Genomic DNA, 19,718 nt, shown 5'->3' with positions numbered 1-19,718 from the left:
GCTTTTGGGAAACCGGGCCCTAGTCTATTGAAGCTTTTAAAGTGACATGTAACTGATGTGCCATATTAACAAGTGTTACATAGACCATAGAGCACTTGAACACCACTCCTTTTTAGATGCTAGGACTAGGTAAAGGGTACCATCCAATGTTTTCTGCTTTTAGATTTGTACACTTGTTAGACGATACAGTTGATTTGTTAAAAATAATAAGCTTTGAAGTAATGGGTTCTTACTGTGATCAAATGTGTGAAATTATTTTGCAGCTTGTACTGTATTGTTTTTCAATAAATTCAGAAAAATACAGATATATTCATACTAATTCATATGAAAAAACTTAATATAGCTTTATACATTTTCATATAGCTTTCAGGTGCTAAAACAGTACTATACAAATTCCGTTTATATTTCAATAGCAGCATGAAACCTGGTTTGAGGGATATGTAGTAAAACATGCGTATTTTACATAAAATAACTTTTCTCACACTTAGCAACATAATGCAGAAAATACACACCCTACGAATAACTAAAGAAAAAACTACCTTGCCTCTTTCCAACCTCAAAAAAGCCATTTTTAACCAACAGTCTTGTAGAGCATCAGGCCCCTCATCCTTCTCCACCTTCACCTCATTTCTCTCACAAGCAGAGTTCCTACCCTGACAGCTCACACACTGAGCAGCAGTGCCACCCCAGCCAGTACCCACTTGGCTGGTCTCTCTCTGGTCTTGAGGCTGAAGGTCCAGACATAAGTGGTTCCTCTCAGCTTGGTCTTGTACAGGGGACACTAATAGATGTTACGCGTCTCCTGTCTGTCGTTAGGTACGGCTCGGACTGAGATGACTGGCATGGAGGGGGTTAACTCCTTCAGACGAGCCTCAGTGATCACCCCACCCTGAGTGTCCCATCTTGCACCTATGGGACAAAGAGGGAAAAATGAAGATAAATGAACTAGGATGTATGTGTTCATGAGAAGGAGAGGAGTGTATACCTTCCATGTACAGTCCGTATACGTATGCTCCCTCTCTGGCAGGCTGGTTGAACTCTTCCTTAAATTTCTTAGTCACATCCACAGTCAGGTTCATCTTATCTAACGGCCACTCATTCTTACGAGCCAGAGACTGCATCACCGCTGGAGGGAGAGAGGGTAGTTGAGCAAATAATTCCACTGAATAGAGAATACCAAGAGGCAACTGAGAGTTACAACATAAGTCGGTTGGGTATGTTGTTTGTAAGTGTGTAGGGGGATGTGCGTGTATGTTACCTGTTAAGAAGGACTGTGGGTTAAAGAGTCCAGACAGCCAGACGACGGTGGGCAGAGCCAGGTCCTGTGTCCAGCTGTCCAGCTCTCTACAGCGCAGCAACACGTCATTATACCTGATAAGCACACACACACATAGCAACACATCATCTTAAGTACACGTTGGGACAGTGGGAGAGTACACACAGTGACTCACCACTGGGCCAGGCTGTAAGTGGAGGGGTAGGCCAGTTTGGTCCAGGTGTCTGGGACGTTATCAAAGAACAGAGCTGACTGGATCTGCTCCATCTCTGAGGAGATAGCCAGCTCACCCTTGAAGGAGAAAAAAACATCACTGTTATGAGAGACAACTACCAATTCACCCTTATGTCATCTATCAGTCCTAGTCTAATTTCCCAGCTGACCCCTAGCCCCTAACCCACCTTCAGCCCCAGGTCCAGCTCTTTGAGTGAGCGTCGTATCTCGTAGATGAGCGTGTTCATACGTTCACACTCCTGGAAGCAGACCAGGATGTATGGTGATCTCTCAGCAGTCTTAGACGTGATGTCTGACATGTTGTACTCTTCTGGAAGCTTCTCCAACACCTCGTCTAGGATGGTCTTCACCTGCAGGGAGGATGAGGGATGAGTGTGTGTGGGTCCGCTGTATGTGTGTGTCTGCTATGAGTGTGTCTGTTATGAATATGCCTGGTGTGTGTGTGTGTGTGTCTCTCACACACACCTTCTCCTCTACGGTCTGTGAAGCCCCCTCTCCCATCACAGAATCAGGTGACTGCAGCTCCAGCAGTGTGTGGAAGAGGTTATCAGAGGTCACCGTCAGAAACTCTATCTCTGCGTTGGGGTGTAGTCCATAATGCACCGGGCTCTCGTGGGGCAGCATCTCATCTCATCTCCTGAGTGGCGCAGTGGTCTAAGGCACTGCATCGCAGTGCTAACTGTGCCACTAGAGATCCTGGTTCGAATCCAGGCTCTGTCGCAGCCGGCCGCGACCGGGAGACTCATGGGCGGCGCACAATTGGCCCAGCGTCGTCCAGGGTAGGGGAGGGAATGGCCGGCAGGGATGTAGCTCAGTTGATAGAGCATGGCGTTTGCAACGCCAGGGTTGTGGGTTCAATTCCCATGGGGGGCCAGTATAAAAAAAATTATGTATTCACTAACTGTAAGTCGCTCTGGATAAGAGCGTCTGCTAAATGACTAAAATGTAAATGTAATAACCATGGTAGTCCAGGTTGGAGGGAACCACAAAGCCCGGAGCCAGAGCCAACTTCCTGTCAAACTGGTGGGAAACAGGATGGAAAGGGTGTAGGTTTATTTTTAACACTATCATCACAATCGTAACACACACACACACCTGGTTGGGCTGCATATATTCCTCCAGGTAGGTTCTACAGAGTCTTCTGTCCCAGTCGTCTGTGATGTGACCTCCATACATGATCTCTCCAAACAGATAGCGCAAGTCCTCCCACGGCACCTAAACATGCGCAAGCGCACACACAAAATACATGAACAATGACTCATCATCATCATCAATATAAACATCATCAATCATCAATACAGTCATGATCATCACCATCCTGATCACTATAACACGGTAAACAGTGACCTGTGAGTTGGCCTCCAGGTAGTTGCAGAGCACGTTGACAGAGATGGTGAGGTCTCCAGTGTTAAAGGGGTATTTCCTGTTCCAACCCTGAGGACCGAACTTACGCCTCTCAGCCACACAGGCATGAAAATAACACAGAGAGAACAGGATGGTCTTAAACTCCTGCTCTCTACTGCACTGATCCAATATGTCCTACAGAGACATAGACAGAGAGAGAGAGAGCGAGAGAGAGAGAGCGAGGGTGGTTGTGGAAGGAGTTTGTGAGATATTGATAATATACAGTTGAAGTCGGAAGTTTACATACACTTAGGTTGGAGACATTAAAACTAGTTTTTCAACCACTCCCATTTCCTTTTAACAAACTATAGTTTTGGCAAGTCGGTTAGGACTTCTAATATGTGCATGACACAAGTAATTTTTCCAACAATTGTTTACAGACAGATTATTTCACTTATAATTCACTGTATCACAATTCCAGTGGGTCAGAAGTTTACATATACTAAGTTGACTGTGCCTTTAAACAGCTTGGAAAATTCCAGAAAATGATGTCATGGCTTTAGAAGCTTCTGATAGGCTAATTGACATCATTTGAGTCAATTGGAGGTGTACCTGTTGATGTATTTCAAGGCCTACCTTCAAACTCAGTGCCTCTTTGCTTGACATCGTGGGAAAATCAAAGGAAATCAGCCAAGACCTCAGAATAAAAATTATAGACCTCCACAAGTCTGGTTCATCCTTGGGAGCAATTTCCAAATGCCTAAAGGTGCCACGTTCATCTGTACAAACAATAGTATGCAATATAAACACCATGGGACCACGCAGCTGTCATACCGCTCAGGAAGAAGACGCGTTTTGTCTCCTAGAGATGAATGTACTTTGGTGCGAAAAGTGCAAATCAATCCCAGAACAACAGCAAAGGACCTTGTGAAGATGCTGGAGGAAACAGGTACAAAAGTATCTATATCCACAGTAAAACTAGTCCTATATCGACATAACCTTAAAGGCCGCGCAGCAAGGAAGAAGCCACTGCTCCAAAACCGCCATAAAAAACCCAGACTATGGTTTGCAACTGCACATGGGGACAAAGATTGTACTTTTTGAGAAATGTCCTCTGGTCTGATGAAACAAAAATAGAACTGTTTGGCCATAATGACCATCGTTATGTTTGGAGGAAAAAGGGGGACCTTGCTAGCCGAAGAACACCATCCCAACCGTGAAGCACGGAGGTGGCAGCATCATGCTGTGGGGGTGCTTTGCTGCAGGAGGGACTGGTGCACTTCACAAAATAGATGGCATCATGAGGAAGGAAAATTATGTGGATATATTGAAGCAACATCTCAAGACATCAGTCAGGAAGTTAAAGTTTGGTCACAAATGAGTCTTCCAAATGGACAATGACCCCAAGCGTACTTACAAAGTTGTGGCAAAATGGCTTAAGGACAACAAAGTCAAGGTATTGGAGTGGCCATCACAAAGCCCTGACATCAATCCTATAGAAAATGTGTGGGCAGAACTGAAAAAGCGTGTGCGAGCAAGGAGGCCTACAAACCTGACTCAGTTACACCAGCTCTGTCAGGAGGAATGGGCCAAAATTCACCCAACTTATTGTGGGAAGCATGTGGAAGGCTACCCGAAATGTTTGACCCAAATTAAACAATTTAAAGGCAATGCTACCAAATACTAATTGAGTGTATGTAAACTTCTGACCCACTGGGAATGTGATGAAAGAAATAAAAGCTGAAATAAATCATTCTCTCTACAATTATTCTGACATTCTTAAAATAAAGTGGTGATCCTAACTGACCTAAAACAGGGAATTTTTACTAGGATTAAATGTCAGGAATTGTGAAAAACTTAGTTTAAATGTATTTGGCTAAGGTGTATGTAAACTTCCGACTTCAACTGTATTAGGACAGCAGTTAGGGATGGGGAGGTACTTGAATATTCAAACCGAGCTTAGGCTAGAATTGGATCAACTGCTGTAAGTATTTCGATTCTTAACACATTCTTGCACACAAGGATATACCATGATATATATATACACAGTTCCAGTCAAAAGTTTGGACACACCTACTCATTCCAGGGTTTTTCTTTATTTTTACTATTTTCTACATTGTAGAATAATAGTGAAGACATCAAAACTATGAAATAACACATATGGAATCATGTAGTGACCAAAAAAGTGTTATAAAATATATTTTGATTTGTTTATTTGAGATTCTTCAAAGAAACCACCCTTTGCCTTGACAGCTTTGCACACTCTTGGCATTCTCTCAATCAGCTTCATGGGGTAGTCATCTGGAATGCATTTCAATTAACAGCTGTGCCTTCTTAAAAGTTAATTTGTGGAATTTCTTCCCTTCTTAATGTGTTTGAGCCAATCAGTTGTGTTGTGACAAGGTAGGGGTGGTATACAGAAGATAGCCCTATTTGATAAAAGACCAAGTCCATATTATGGCAAGAACAGCTCAAATAATACAAAGAGAAATGACAGTCCATCATTACTTTAAGACATGAAGGTCAGTCAATACGGAAAACTTCAACAACTTTGAAAGTTTCTTCAAGTGCAGTCGCAAAAACCATCAAGTGCTATGATGAAACTGGCTCTCATGAGGACTGCCACAGGAATGGAAGACCCAGAGTTACCTCTGCTGCAGAGGATAAGTTAAATAGAGTTACCAGCCTCAGAAATTGCAGACCAAATAAATGCTTCACAGAGTTCAAGTAACAGACACATCTCAACATCAACTGTTCAGAGGAGACTGTGTGAATCAGGCCTTCGTGGTCGATTTGCTGCAAAGAAAGCACTACTAAAGGACACCAATAATTAGAAGAGACTTGCTTGGGCAAAGAAACACGAGCAGTGGACATTAGACCGATGGAAATGTGTCCTTTGGTCTGGAGTCCAAATTGGAGATGTATGGTTCCAACTGCCGTGTCTTTGTGAGACGTGGTGTGGGTGAACGGATGATCTCCGCATGTGTATTTCCCACCGTAAAGCATGTAGGAGGAGGTGTTATGGTGTGGGGGTGCTTTGCTGGTGACACTGTCTGTGATTTATTTAGAATTCAAGGCACACTTAACCAGCATGGCTACCGCAACATTCTGCAGCGATACACCATCCCATCTGGTTTGGGCTTAGTGGAACTATAATTTGTTTTTCAACAGGACAATGAACCAACACACCTCCAGCCTGTGGAAGGACTATTTTACCACGAATGAGAGTGCTGCATCAGATGACCTTGCCTCCACAATCCCACGACCTCAACCCAATTGAGATGGTTTGGGATGAGTCGGACCACAGAGTGAAGGAAAAGCAGCCAACAGGTGCTCAGCATATGTGGGAACTCCTTCAAGACTGTTGGAAAAGCATTCTAGGTGAAGCCAGTAGTGTGCAAAGCTGTCATCAAGGCAACTGATTTTTTAATGTTTTAATTTCACCTTTATTTAACCAGGTAAGCCAGTTGAGAACAAGTTCTCATTTACAACTGCCACCTGGCCAAGATAAAACAAAGCAGTGCAATAAAAACAACAACACAGAGTTACATATGGGGTAAAACAAAACATAAAGTCAAAAATACTACAGAAAATATATACAGTGTGTGCAAATGTAGAAAGTTATGGAGGTAAGGCAATAAATAGGCCATAGTGCAAAATAATTACAATTAGTATTAACACTGGAATGATAGATGTACAAGAGATAATGTGCAAATAGAGATACTGGGGTGTAAATTAGCAAAATAAATAACAATATGGGGATGAGGTAGTTGGGTGGGGTAATTTCAGATGGGCTGTGTACAGGTGCAGTGATCAGTAAGGTGGTCTGACAACTGATGCTTAAAGTTAGATAAGTTAGATAAGTCTCCAGCTTCAGAGATTAGGATAAGATAAGATAAGGAGGGGATTTGCCTAGAAGTGATTTATAGATGGCCTGGAGCCAGTGGGTTTGCCAACGAATATGTAGTGTGGACCAGCCAACAAGAGCATACAGGTCGCAGTGGTGGGTAGTATATGGGGCTTTGGGTGGGTGAAGAGCATGCATTTCATTTTACTTGTGTTTAAGAGCAGTTGGAGGCTACGGAAGTTGTGTTGTATGGCATTGAAGCTCGTTTGGAGGTTTGTTAACACAGTGTCCAATGAAGGGCCAGATGTATACAAAATGGTGTCGTCTGCCTAGAGGTGGATCTGAGAATCACCAGCAGCAAGAGCGGTGTTTGAAGAATCTCAAATATAAAATATATTTTTATGTGTTTAATACTTTTTTGGTTATGTCGTATATGATGAATGGTGGTCATTATTGCTGTCAACAAAAGGAGTCTGCTCATACTGAACGTTGATCATAAGGTTTATTCAGACCACAAGCTTCAGCATGAGTAACAGACTCGCGAGGTCTGGAGAACAGTGTCCTCCCATTCTAGGGGCTGCTCTAACGTCTTCCTCCCCTAACCCCCTTATTTATAAACAATGAAACTCCCTCCTCTGGCCAATCACCAGTCTCCCCTTTATATAGCCTTCCAAGAGTTGAATGGCTCCCTCTACTGTTCAATCCCCGTATCTTACAACCCACTTCCTGTCTGTCATATGTGACGTCACGCTAAAACCTTCCCTCTCGATAGCAATAATCAACCTTCCATTTCTTCATGAAAAACATTTAACAAAGACAATTTTGATGTCTTCACTATTATTCTACAATGTAGAAAAACCCTTGAATGAGTAGGTGTGTCCAAACCTTTAACTGGTACGGTATATCTTTTTTTATAACTTTGGAGTGTAGTTTTAGACGTTTTTATTTGAGCTACTGCTGGTTCTTATGTTGCGTTTTACACGAAAAGGCTATTTAGCCTACTTCTATAACGCATTTTAAGCTAGTCCTTCAGTCAGTCCTGACATAGAAGTAGGCCTGTATGCTCTCCACTTCAAATAGCGATTATAGGCGAGCACCTATTTGTCCCTAGGCTAAATGCTCATTATCGGAGTAGATTGCTAAAGTGAAATGACTAACGCACCCTTTAGGCGGAAGAAGAGTCTGGTGGTGAACGAGATAAGCGCGCACCTGACAGAGGTGCCCATTTAATTTGACAGACCATTGAGATCCATGCAAAACACTCGCAGATACATGTTATTCATCCATTGAGGCCAGAAATATAACGCTGTAGCGTAGCAGTCACTCAAAGATTATTTCGTTTTCAACGTATTGAGCTAGGCTATAGCAAATATGAGGCAAATTCTATCATGGCGAAAATCTGACTTTATTTATTTGTTTATTTATTTATTTTTGCCAACATCAAACTTAATCTTTCACAAAATCGCCTCTATGACATGCTTCTTTATTACGACGGGGACACACAATTTCAGAACGCTCGATTTCAGAACCTTGGACAATTCCGATGTTCACAACCATAACAGCCTTGATCTCAAAGCACCTGGACAACCCGTCTTTACCTTTCAATTAACGAAGAAAATATTGAATTATCTTTACAATTTTTCACATATCAACTTGAAATCAGTGAGTAATATTTTTGTTTTGCTTTGAAATGTTATATTGCTCATGTTTATGAACACATAACCCTAATGTCTATGCTTAATACTCTTTGATTTAGATTATGTCCCACATGGAACCCTATTTCCTATATATTGCACTACTTTGACCAGACTCCTATAGGCCTTGGTAAAAAGCAGTGCACTATATAGGGAATAGGTTGCCATCTGGGAGACACCCATAGCTGAGCTAGATAGGCCTACTGAACTGATGCCATGCATTTCATTTTGCTAATATTGAAGCATTTTGTTTTCCACAGGCACTATTGACCATGGGATCCGCAATGTCTATCTCACTCCGCGAGAAGGCAGTCCACTTCAAAGATGGGCCGGACACGGTGGGCCACTTCTTTGAAGTCCAGACCCGTAAGAGCGGCAAAGACAAGACCCTGAAGCGCTACTCGCCATGTAGGTGGATTGTGAAGAAGAAAGGCTCCAAGAAGGTGCAGGCCCACGAGAACACCAACCAAAACAACATCGCCCATCTGAGTAACGAGAACCTGGAGAAGTCTCAATCCTCCTCCAACTTGTCCACCCTCACCCTGGAGAAGTCTCAATCCTGTGACAAGCTGTCCACCCAGTACCAGAGCACTCCAGCCATCGCCAACAGCTCCAACAACGCCGCCTCGTCGGTCGAGAAGGCCCCCTTGACCAACTCCAACACGGCCCCCGACACGCCCCAGACGGTGATCGTCCAGGACCTCGACACGCCCAAGAGGCTGGTGATGGTCCATGCTACAACCGGCGAGCTGCTGCGCTGCCTGGGTGAGTTCCTGTGCCGGCGCTGCTACCTGATCCAGGACATGTCTTCCATGGACCCGGAGCTGAGGCTGCGGGTGGTTGACCGTTATCTGCTGGACAACTGCTATCAGAACCAGAGCTGCATCAACCCGGCCATGGTGGTCTTCCTCTACATGCTGTGCCGCGAGGCGGTCTCCTCCGAGGTGGCCACCTTGCATGAGCTGCAAGCCGTGCTGCTTACCTGCCTCTACACGACCTGCTCCTACATTGGCAACCAGATCTCCTACCCCCTGGGACCCTTCCTGGTGGAGACCTGCAGGCAGACCTTCTGGATCCGCTGCATGTCCATCACCAAGCTGATGAGTGGTAAGATGCTCCAGATGAACACAGACCCTAACTTCTTCTCCCAGATGTTTGCTGACCTGAAGAACGAGAGCCAGAAGGAGGAGAAGAAGAGCCGCCTGCTGAGCGGTGTGTACAGCACTCAGTGAGGGACCTAGGGTAGAGGGGCCAGGGGAGGGGAGGGGCCTACTATAGCCTGACATTTCAAAATGGGAGGGAGGAGGATTGGTTCAGGGAATGGGTAGAGGGTGAGCTTTGATGGGAAAATATGATTTATAGATTTTAAGGGTTAATATGAGGGTTAATTTGGCTTGAAAGAGAACACAAATCGGTAGGTATGAATGTGTAGAGGACTGAGGCTGTAGCTTACTATCTACTGTACCAGCTGACTGTCTGACGTGTGCACTGCCTATCACGGGAGGATTGGAGGCACACGAGTGACTGTGCTAGTGCTCACATCACACAGGCTGCAGCCTACCAGCCTACTGTTCTGACTGTGTGAGATGTGCACTTTCTACCACGGGAGGGAAGGAGGCACCCTTGTGTGAGTGGGCTAGTGCTCAGATCATGGTTGAACAGACAAGCTGCAACCCTGCCGCTTTAGACTGTGAAGTGAACACCCATGTTCCCCCACAGCAAGCACAGGACTGGACAGTTCTGGGGGACAGGGGTTCGTTTGAGGACCATTGGTTCTGATGAACTTGAACGAACAGTGTGACTGTTTTGGAATAAAATGCTATATATATTCTCTTAAACATCCAGTGTTGTGTCCTTATTATTTTACAATTGATATTTTCCATGTCATTTTGAGATCTTGGTGGAGATAATACTTTACCAGTGGTGGAAAAAGTACCCAATTCAGTAAAACTTGAGTAAAAGTAAAGAAAATGACTCAAGTAAAAGTGAAAGTCACCCAGTAAAATACTACTTCAGTAAAAGTCTAAAAGTATCTGGTTTTAAATGTACTTAAGTATCAAAAGTGAAAGCAAAGGCTATATATCAAATTCCTTATATTATGCTAATTGCCTTTCTTTTTATTTATTTATGGGAATCCAGGGACACAGTTTAACAATCTTTTACAAACCAGATCAGAGGCAGTAGGGATGCATTTTTCTTAATAAGTACATGAATTTGACCGTTTTGCTGTCCTGCCTGAGCATTAGAAATGTAACGAGCACATATTTTATTTCAGAATGTAGTCAAGTAGAAGTAAAAGTTGTAAAAAATATAAAAACTCAAGTAAAGTACAGATACCTCAAAGTAGTACTTCAAAGTATTTTTACTTAGTTACTTTACACCACTGTACTTTACTAATGATTAGTAAATGTTTTATAAGGGTCTATATTAAACATCTAATAAATTATCCAATAATTCATTTGAAAGTTTATAAATAACTATGTATAGCTTACTAACATTTGCAAATGTAGAAACAGCAATTAGTAAATAGTGAGAACTGTTTATAATAGCCTTATAAATGATCTATTACTGGACATTATTATAAAGTGTGAATCAAACATTTGATGAGATTATTTTGAACAATAATTTCAATTGCCCATCCCTAACACCAGTGGACAGACATACATTAATACACACATTCCTGTACCTGGTCGAAGTTGTCCAGAGCAGCATGAAGGTTGGCATGCATGCCAGTGGGAGGCTCGTTGGTGATCTTGATGGCATTCTCCAGGATGCCCTGAGTGAGGAGAGGAGAACAAACACACTTTTAAATTAGGAAAACACACCGTGTTATTATAAATGCATGTGTGTGTATGTGTGTGTGTGTGTACCTGAGGGATGATGTGCTCCTGTGGTGTGGGGGCAGGCTCAGCACTCATAAACACCCTGTAGTCCTGGTGACTGCCCTCACAGCAGCGTTCCAGAAGCTTCTCCAACGACCCCAGCCAGCGAGCCACCAGGTGGATATTCTGACAGAGATGAATGAATGAATGAATGAATGAATGAATGAATGAATGAATGAATGAATGAATGAATGAATGAATGAATGAATGAATGAATGGATGAATGGATGGATGGATGAACAAATGTAAGCGCGAACAAACTAATAAATTGATTAATGAAACAATGAATGGATGGAAGGATGGATGCAATGATGAATGAATGAATTATGTTTTATGTACAGTATATAGCAGGATAGCCATACCTGTAAAATGACCCAGTGTCCCTCCTTAGCAGCCATCTCCATGGCGACCTCAGCCACAGCCTCCTGACCCTGACCCAAAGACACATTGTGGAGTTTCCCCAGGTCTATGGTGAACCCCAACTTCCTGCCTGTTACCATGGAAACAATATATTCTCAGTGTGTGTGTGTGTGTCATATTCATGCAGATTTACAGTGATCTTTACATTACAGTGACTCCACGTCTTTGAGAGGGTCTACTCCAGGAGACAGGATGAAGAATACAGGCGAGGCAGGTCTACTCTCTCTGAAGGACTTAGCAAACTCTGTCTTCCTCCCCTCTGTATACTTCACCCCCAACTTCTCCTCCACAAAGTTCCTACAGACAGAAAGAGAGTGCGCGAGAGCGAGGGGAGGGTATGTGGAGGGAGATTGATCGTCATTATAATTTGCCAGAGACATATAAAAGATGGGGATGGAGGGAGAGAAGAGGAGAGGGAGAGAAGAGGAGAGGGAGAGAAGACTGAGACTGTGGGAGGAGAGATTGATGGAGAGGTCCAATGTCACCCCTGTGAGTAGCCTACATATTTGCCGGGTTTCAAAGACCATGATGCTTCATTCATAAACATTTTCTATTTGTTTTACAACCTTATTTGAGATTTAGATATTAGAAACAGTCATGTTGTATGGTGTCAAAGCCCAGCATCCCTAGAGTAACAACACATTTATAGTGTGGTTAATGATGACATCTGGGTTGTGTTCAACTGCCCCCCCCCATCTCTTTCTCTCTTTCAGTTCTTCTCCCCCATAGCATCAGGCATCAGCTCGGAGTCGTTCTTCCGTTCTCAGTCTCAGGAGTCCAACAGCGCCAAGATATCCTGCCTTATCAGAACCCTCAGCAACTGAGAGAGGGGGATGGAGGGAGGGATAGACAGGGGGATAGGTGGGTTCCAGTCCATGATTAGGGGCTTCTCAAGCAGTCTTGGGGAGGCGGATGGGGATGGAGGGATAGAGGTAACCTGGGGGGAGAGAGAGAAGGAGAGGGGGACGGAGGGAGGGATAGAAGGGGGTCGGCTGGAGCTAGGGGAAGGGGGAGGCTCAGCTAGCTCAGCTGGTAGAGCACGGCGCTTGTAACGCCAAGGTAGTGGGTTCGATCCCCGGGACCACCCATACACAAAAAAAATGTATGCACGCACGACTGTAAGTCGCTTTGGATAAAAGCGTCTGCTAAATGGCATATTATATTATTATTATTATACAAATCATGCTAAAGGGGTTCCAGGGTGGGATTGGAGAGGTAGATGGGGAGACAGAGAGGGAGGAGAGGGGATGGGGGGAGACTGGGAGACAAGAGGGATGGAGGGAGGTAACGAAGGAGGAGAGGGTGGTGGTGGTGGTGGTGGTGGAGGGAGGGAGGCTGCAGTCAATGTTTAAGGAGCTGAGTGGGGGGAGTATGGTTGGGTTTGGGGATATGCTCTCTCTGGATGATATTGGGGGGATAGAGAGGATAGGGGACATGGATATGAATATGAACATGGGCGGGTCAGGGGTGACATGGCTAATGTTGGGGTCATAAGTCATAAGGTCAGGAGTGAGTTAGGGGTCAGAGGTCAGGGGGTGAGGTCGGGGGTACAGGTGAGCATGCGGACAACATCCAATCAGAACTCTTCTAAGACCTGCAGCGTACGACAGGGAACCAAAATCAATATGGCCGCCACCGCCGCAACGCTGGACATGAACATGATGGACCTGGGCTGGTCTGACGACGACAGTGACTAGGAGAACACACAAACACTATTTTGTTTCTGTTATGTCATTTTCTTTTTTAATTGAAGCCAAACGTATACACGCCCCTGTGTGTGAGGACTGTAGGGGATAATAGTGAAGAATTATGAGCAGTGTGGATTTCCTCCTGCTAACAGTCATGTTGTTCTGGGCCCGGTTTCCCAAAAGCATCCTAAGGCTAAGTTCATCCATAAAGTTCTAACAATGAACTTAGCCTTAGGATGCTTTTGGGAAACCGGGCCTTAGTCTATTGAAGCTTTTAAAGTGACATGTAACTGATGTGCCATATTAACAAGTGTTACATAGACCATAGAGCACTTGAACACCACTCCTTTTTAGATGCTAGGACTAGGTAAAGGGTACCATCCAATGTTTTCTGCTTTTAGATTTGTACACTTGTTAGACGATACAGTTGATTTGTTAAAAATAATAAGCTTTGAAGTAATGGGTTCTTACTGTGATCAAATGTGTGAAACTATTTTGCAACTTGTACTGTATTGTTTTTCAATAAATTCAGAAAAATACAGATATATTCATACTAATTCATATAAAAAAAACTTAAAATAGCTTTATACATTTTCATATAGCTTTCAGGTGCTAAAACAGTACTATACAAATTCCTTTTATATTTCAATAGCAGCATGAAACCTGGTTTGAGGGATATGTAGTAAAACATGCGTATTTTACATAAAATAACTTTTCTCACACTTAGCAACATAATGCAGAAAATACACACCCTACGAATAACTAAAGAAAAAACTAACTTGCCTCTTTCCACCCTCAAAAAAGCCCCTTTTAACCAACAGTCTTGTAGAGCATCAGGCCCCTCATCCTTCTCCACCTTCACCTCATTTCTCTCACAAGCAGAGTTCCTACCCTGACAGCTCACACACTGAGCAGCAGTGCCACCCCAGCCAGTACCCACTTGGCTGGTCTCTCTCTGGTCTTGAGGCTGAAGGTCCAGACATAAGTGGTTCCTCTCAGCTTGGTCTTGTACAGGGGACACTCATAGATGTTACGCGTCTCCTGTCTGTCGTTAGGTACGGCTCGGACTGAGATGACTGGCATGGAGGGGGTTAACTCCTTCAGACGAGCCTCAGTGATCACCCCACCCTGAGTGTCCCATCTTGCACCTATGGGACAAAGAGGGAAAAATGAAGATAAATGAACTAGGATGTATGTGTTCATGAGAAGGAGAGGAGTGTATACCTTCCATGTATAGTCCGTATACGTATGCTCCCTCTCTGGCAGGCTGGTTGAACTCTTCCTTAAATTTCTTAGTCACATCCACAGTCAGGTTCATCTTATCTAACGGCCACTCATTCTTACGAGCCAGAGACTGCATCACCGCTGGAGGGAGAGAGGGTAGTTGAGCAAATCATTCCACTGAACAGAGAATACCAAGAGGCAACTGACAGTTACAACATAAGTCGGTTGGGTATGTTGTTTGTAAGTGTGTAGGGGGATGTGCGTGTATGTTACCTGTTAAGAAGGACTGTGGGTTAAAGAGTCCAGACAGCCAGACGACGGTGGGCAGAGCCAGGTCCTGTGTCCAGCTGTCCAGCTCTCTACAGCGCAGCAACACGTCATTATACCTGGTAAACACACACACACATAACAACACATCATCTTAAGTGCACGTTGGGACAGTGGGAGAGTACACACAGTGACTCACCACTGGGCCAGGCTGTAAGTGGAGGGGTAGGCCAGTTTGGTCCAGGTGTCTGGGACGTTATCAAAGAACAGAGCTGACTGGATCTGCTCCATCTCTGAGGAGATAGCCAGCTCACCCTGGAAGGAGAAAAAAACATCACTGTTATGAGAGACAACTACCAATTCACCCTTATGTCATCTATCAGTCCTAGTCTAATTTCCCAGCTGACCCCTAGCCCCTAACCCACCTTCAGCCCCAGGTCCAGCTCTTTGAGTGAGCGTTGTATCTCGTAGATGAGCGTGTTCATACGTTCACACTCCTGGAAGCAGACCAGGATGTATGGTGATCTCTCAGCAGTCTTAGACGTGATGTCTGACATGTTGTACTCTTCTGGAAGCTTCTCCAACACCTCGTCTAGGATGGTCTTCACCTGCAGGGAGGATGAGGGATGAGTGTGTGTGGGTCCGCTGTATGTGTGTGTCTGCTATGAGTGTGTCTGTTATGAATATGCCTGGTGTGTGTGTGTGTGTGTGTCTCTCACACACACCTTCTCCTCTACGGTCTGTGAAGCCCCCTCTCCCATCACAGAATCAGGTGACTGCAGCTCCAGCAGTGTGTGGAAGAGGTTATCAGAGGTCACCGTCAGAAACTCTATATCTGCGTTGGGGTGTAGTCCATAATGCACCGGGCTCTCGTGGGGCAGCATCTCATCTCATCTCCTGAGTGGCGCAGTGGTCTAAGGCACTGCATCGCAGTGCTAACTGTGCCACTAGAGATCCTGGTTCGAATCCAGGCTCTGTCGCAGCCGGCCGCGACCGGGAGACTCATGGGCGGCGCACAATTGGTCCAGGGTAGGGGAGGGAATGGCCGGCAGGGATGTAGCTCAGTTGATAGAGCATGGCGTTTGCAACGCCAGGGTTGTGGGTTCAATTCCCATGGGGGGCCAGTATAAAAAAAATAATGTATTCACTAACTGTAAGTCGCTCTGGATAAGAGCGTCTGCTAAATGACTTAAATGTAATAACCATGGTAACCCTGGTAGTCCAGGTTGGAGGGAACCACAAAGCCCGGAGCCAGAGCCAACTTCCTGTCAAACTGGTGGGAAACAGGATGGAAAGGGTGTAGGTTTATTTTTAACACTATCATCACAATCGTAACATACACACACACCTGGTTGGGCTGCATATATTCCTCCAGGTAGGTTCTACAGAGTCTTCTGTCCCAGTCGTCTGTGATGTGACCTCCATACATGATCTCTCCAAACAGATAGCGCAAGTCCTCCCACGGCACCTAAACATGCGCAAGCACACACACGCACACACAAAATACATGATCAATGACTCATCATCATCATCAATATAAACATCATCAATCATCAATACAGTCATGATCATCACCATCCTGATCACTATAACACGGTAAACAGTGACCTGTGAGTTGGCCTCCAGGTAGTTGCAGAGCACGTTGACAGAGATGGTGAGGTCTCCAGTGTTAAAGGGGTATTTCCTGTTCCAACCCTGAGGACCGAACTTACGCCTCTCAGCCACACAGGCATGAAAATAACACAGAGAGAACAGGATGGTCTTAAACTCCTGCTCTCTACTGCACTGATCCAATATGTCCTACAGAGACATAGACAGAGAGAGAGAGAGCGAGAGAGAGAGAGCGAGGGTGGTTGTGGAAGGAGTTTGTGAGATATTGATAATATACAGTTGAAGTCGGAAGTTTACATACACTTAGGTTGGAGACATTCAAACTAGTTTTTCAACCACTCCCATTTCCTTTTAACAAACTATAGTTTTGGCAAGTCGGTTAGGACTTCTAATATGTGCATGACACAAGTAATTTTTCCAACAATTGTTTACAGACAGATTATTTCACTTATAATTCACTGTATCACAATTCCAGTGGGTCAGAAGTTTACATATACTAAGTTGACTGTGCCTTTAAACAGCTTGGAAAATTCCAGAAAATGATGTCATGGCTTTAGAAGCTTCTGATAGGCTAATTGACATCATTTGAGTCAATTGGAGGTGTACCTGTTGATGTATTTCAAGGCCTACCTTCAAACTCAGTGCCTCTTTGCTTGACATCGTGGGAAAATCAAAGGAAATCAGCCAAGACCTCAGAATAAAAATTATAGACCTCTACAAGTCTGGTTCATCCTTGGGAGCAATTTCCAAATGCCTAAAGGTGCCACGTTCATCTGTACAAACAATAGTATGCAAGTATAAACACCATGGGACCACGCAGCTGTCATACCGCTCAGGAAGAAGACGCGTTTTGTCTCCTAGAGATGAATGTACTTTGGTGCGAAAAGTGCAGATCAATCCCAGAACAACAGCAAAGGACCTTGTGAAGATGCTGGAGGAAACAGGTACAAAAGTATCTATATCCACAGTAAAACGAGTCCTATATCGACATAACCTTAAAGGCCGCGCAGCAAGGAAGAAGCCACTGCTCCAAAACCGCCATAAAAAACCCAGACTATGGTTTGTAACTGCACATGGGGACAAAGATTGTACTTTTTGAGAAATGTCCTCTGGTCTGATGAAACAAAAATAGAACTGTTTGGCCATAATGACCATCGATATGTTTGCAGGAAAAAGGGGGACCTTGCAAGCCGAAGAACACCATCCCAACCGTGAAGCACGGAGGTGGCAGCATCATGCTGTGGGGGTGCTTTGCTGCAGGAGGGACTGGTGCACTTCACAAAATAGATGGCATCATGAGGAAGGAAAATTATGTGGATATATTGAAGCAACATCTCAAGACATCAGTCAGGAAGTTAAAGTTTGGTCACAAATGAGTCTTCCAAATGGACAATGACCCCAAGCGTACTTACAAAGTTGTGGCAAAATGGCTTAAGGACAACAAAGTCAAGGTATTGGAGTGGCCATCACAAAGCCCTGACATCAATCCTATAGAAAATGTGTGGGCAGAACTGAAAAAGCGTGTGCGAGCAAGGAGGCCTACAAACCTGACTCAGTTACACCAGCTCTGTCAGGAGGAATGGGCCAAAATTTACCCAACTTATTGTGGGAAGCATGTGGAAGGCTACCCGAAATGTTTGACCCAAATTAAACAATTTAAAGGCAATGCTACCAAATACTAATTGAGTGTATGTAAACTTCTGACCCACTGGGAATGTGATGAAATAAATAAAAGCTGAAATAAATCATTCTCTCTACAATTATTCTGACATTCTTAAAATAAAGTGGTGATCCTAACTGACCTAAAACAGGGAATTCTTACTAGGATTAAATGTCAGGAATTGTGAAAAACTTAGTTTAAATGTATTTGGCTAAGGTGTATGTAAACTTCCGACTTCAACTGTATTAGGACAGCAGTTAGGGATGGGGAGGTACTTGAATATTCAAACCGAGCTTAGGCTAGAATTGGATCAACTGTTGTAAGTATTTTGATTCTTAAGACATTCTTGCACACAAGGATATACCATGATATATATATACACATTTCCAGTCAAAAGTTTGGACACACCTACTCATTCCAGGGTTTTTCTTTATTTTTACTATTTTCTACATTGTAGAATAATAGTGAAGACATCAAAACTATGAAATAACACATATGGAATCATGTAGTAACCAAAAAAGTGTTATAAAATATATTTTGATTTGTTTATTTGAGATTCTTCAAAGAAACCACCCTTTGCCTTGACAGCTTTGCACACTCTTGGCATTCTCTCAATCAGCGTCATGGGGTAGTCATCTGGAATGCATTTCAATTAACAGATGTGCCTTCTTAAAAGTTAATTTGTGGAATTTCTTCCCTTCTTAATGTGTTTGAGCCAATCAGTTGTGTTGTGACAAGGTAGGGGTGGTATACAGAAGATGTACTCCTGAGTGGCGCAGTGGTCTAAGGCACTGCATCGCAGTGCTAACTGTGCCACTAGAGATCCTGGTTCGAATCCAGGCTCTGTCGCAGCCGGCCGCGACCGGGAGACTCTTGGGCGGCGCACAATTGGCCCAGCGTCATCCAGGGTAGGAGAGAGAATGGCCGGCAGGGATGTAGCTCAGTTGATAGAGCGTGGCGTTTGCAACGCCAGGGTTGTAAGTCACTCTGGATAAGAGCGTCTGCTAAATGACTAAAATGTAAGATAGCCCTATTTGATAAAAGACCAAGTCCATATTATGGCAAGAACAGCTCAAATAATCAAAGAGAAATGACAGTCCATCATTACTTTCAGACATGAAGGTCAGTCAATACGGAAAACTTCAACAACTTTGAAAGTTTCTTCAAGTGCAGTCGCAAAAACCATCAAGTGCTATGATGAAACTGGCTCTCATGAGGACTGCCACAGGAATGGAAGACCCAGAGTTACCTCTGCTGCAGAGGATATGTTTAAATAGAGTTACCAGCCTCAGAAATTGCAGACCAAATAAATGCTTCACAGAGTTCAAGTAACAGACACATCTCAACATCAACTGTTCAGAGGAGACTGTGTGAATCAGGCCTTCGTGGTCGATTTGCTGCAAAGAAACCACTACTAAAGGACACCAATAATTAATAGAGACTTGCTTGGGCAAAGAAACACGAGCAGTGGACATTAGACCGATGGAAATTTGTCCTTTGGTCTGGAGTCCAAATTGGAGATGTATGGTTCCAACTGCCGTGTCTTTGTGAGACGTGGTGTGGGTGAACGG

General features: G+C 44.0%; 2 protein-coding genes and 1 pseudogene across 3 annotated transcripts in view; 1 reads left to right on the top strand and 2 right to left on the bottom strand.

Moving 5' to 3' along the window:
- Positions 1 to 612: 612 nt before the first annotated feature.
- On the bottom strand, positions 613 to 12,077 carry LOC311146958 (dynein axonemal heavy chain 11-like; annotated as a pseudogene). Its single transcript has 13 exons — positions 11,848 to 12,077; positions 11,640 to 11,769; positions 11,266 to 11,403; positions 11,082 to 11,171; positions 2,858 to 3,049; positions 2,606 to 2,725; positions 2,470 to 2,530; positions 1,976 to 2,085; positions 1,678 to 1,860; positions 1,452 to 1,567; positions 1,259 to 1,371; positions 986 to 1,126; positions 613 to 909 (listed from the first exon to the last, which is right to left on the bottom strand). The product of its transcript is annotated as a dynein axonemal heavy chain 11-like (transcript).
- Positions 8,668 to 9,627, top strand: LOC311146463 (cyclin-dependent kinase 5 activator 1-like; the record flags this gene model as incomplete). The annotated part of the gene is made up of 1 exon (XM_084182969.1): positions 8,668 to 9,627. One exon carries the CDS (start codon positions 8,668 to 8,670, stop codon positions 9,625 to 9,627), a length of 960 nt encoding a protein of 319 aa, XP_084039095.1.
- Positions 12,078 to 14,236: 2,159 nt separating the features above from the next.
- LOC311146957 (dynein axonemal heavy chain 11-like) overlaps positions 14,237 to 19,718 on the bottom strand; it is a gene marked incomplete at its 5' end in the record, with an annotated part of 32,264 nt that continues 26,782 nt past the window's right edge. Inside the window, 9 exons of the mRNA XM_084183570.1 lie at positions 14,237 to 14,533; positions 14,610 to 14,750; positions 14,883 to 14,995; positions 15,076 to 15,191; positions 15,302 to 15,484; positions 15,602 to 15,711; positions 16,080 to 16,149; positions 16,225 to 16,344; positions 16,485 to 16,676. Coding sequence (XP_084039696.1) covers positions 14,286 to 14,533; positions 14,610 to 14,750; positions 14,883 to 14,995; positions 15,076 to 15,191; positions 15,302 to 15,484; positions 15,602 to 15,711; positions 16,080 to 16,149; positions 16,225 to 16,344; positions 16,485 to 16,676 — 1,293 coding nt within the window. The 3' untranslated portion in view covers positions 14,237 to 14,285. The remainder of the gene's footprint in view (positions 14,534 to 14,609; positions 14,751 to 14,882; positions 14,996 to 15,075; positions 15,192 to 15,301; positions 15,485 to 15,601; positions 15,712 to 16,079; positions 16,150 to 16,224; positions 16,345 to 16,484; positions 16,677 to 19,718) is intronic.

This window comes from Coregonus lavaretus (genome assembly GCF_964263955.1).
Source record: "Coregonus lavaretus genome assembly, chromosome: 19".
Taxonomy (NCBI): Eukaryota; Metazoa; Chordata; class Actinopteri; order Salmoniformes; family Salmonidae; genus Coregonus; species Coregonus lavaretus.
Note: the sequence above shows the minus strand (reverse complement) of the source record. Positions and strands in the feature narration are given on the sequence as shown.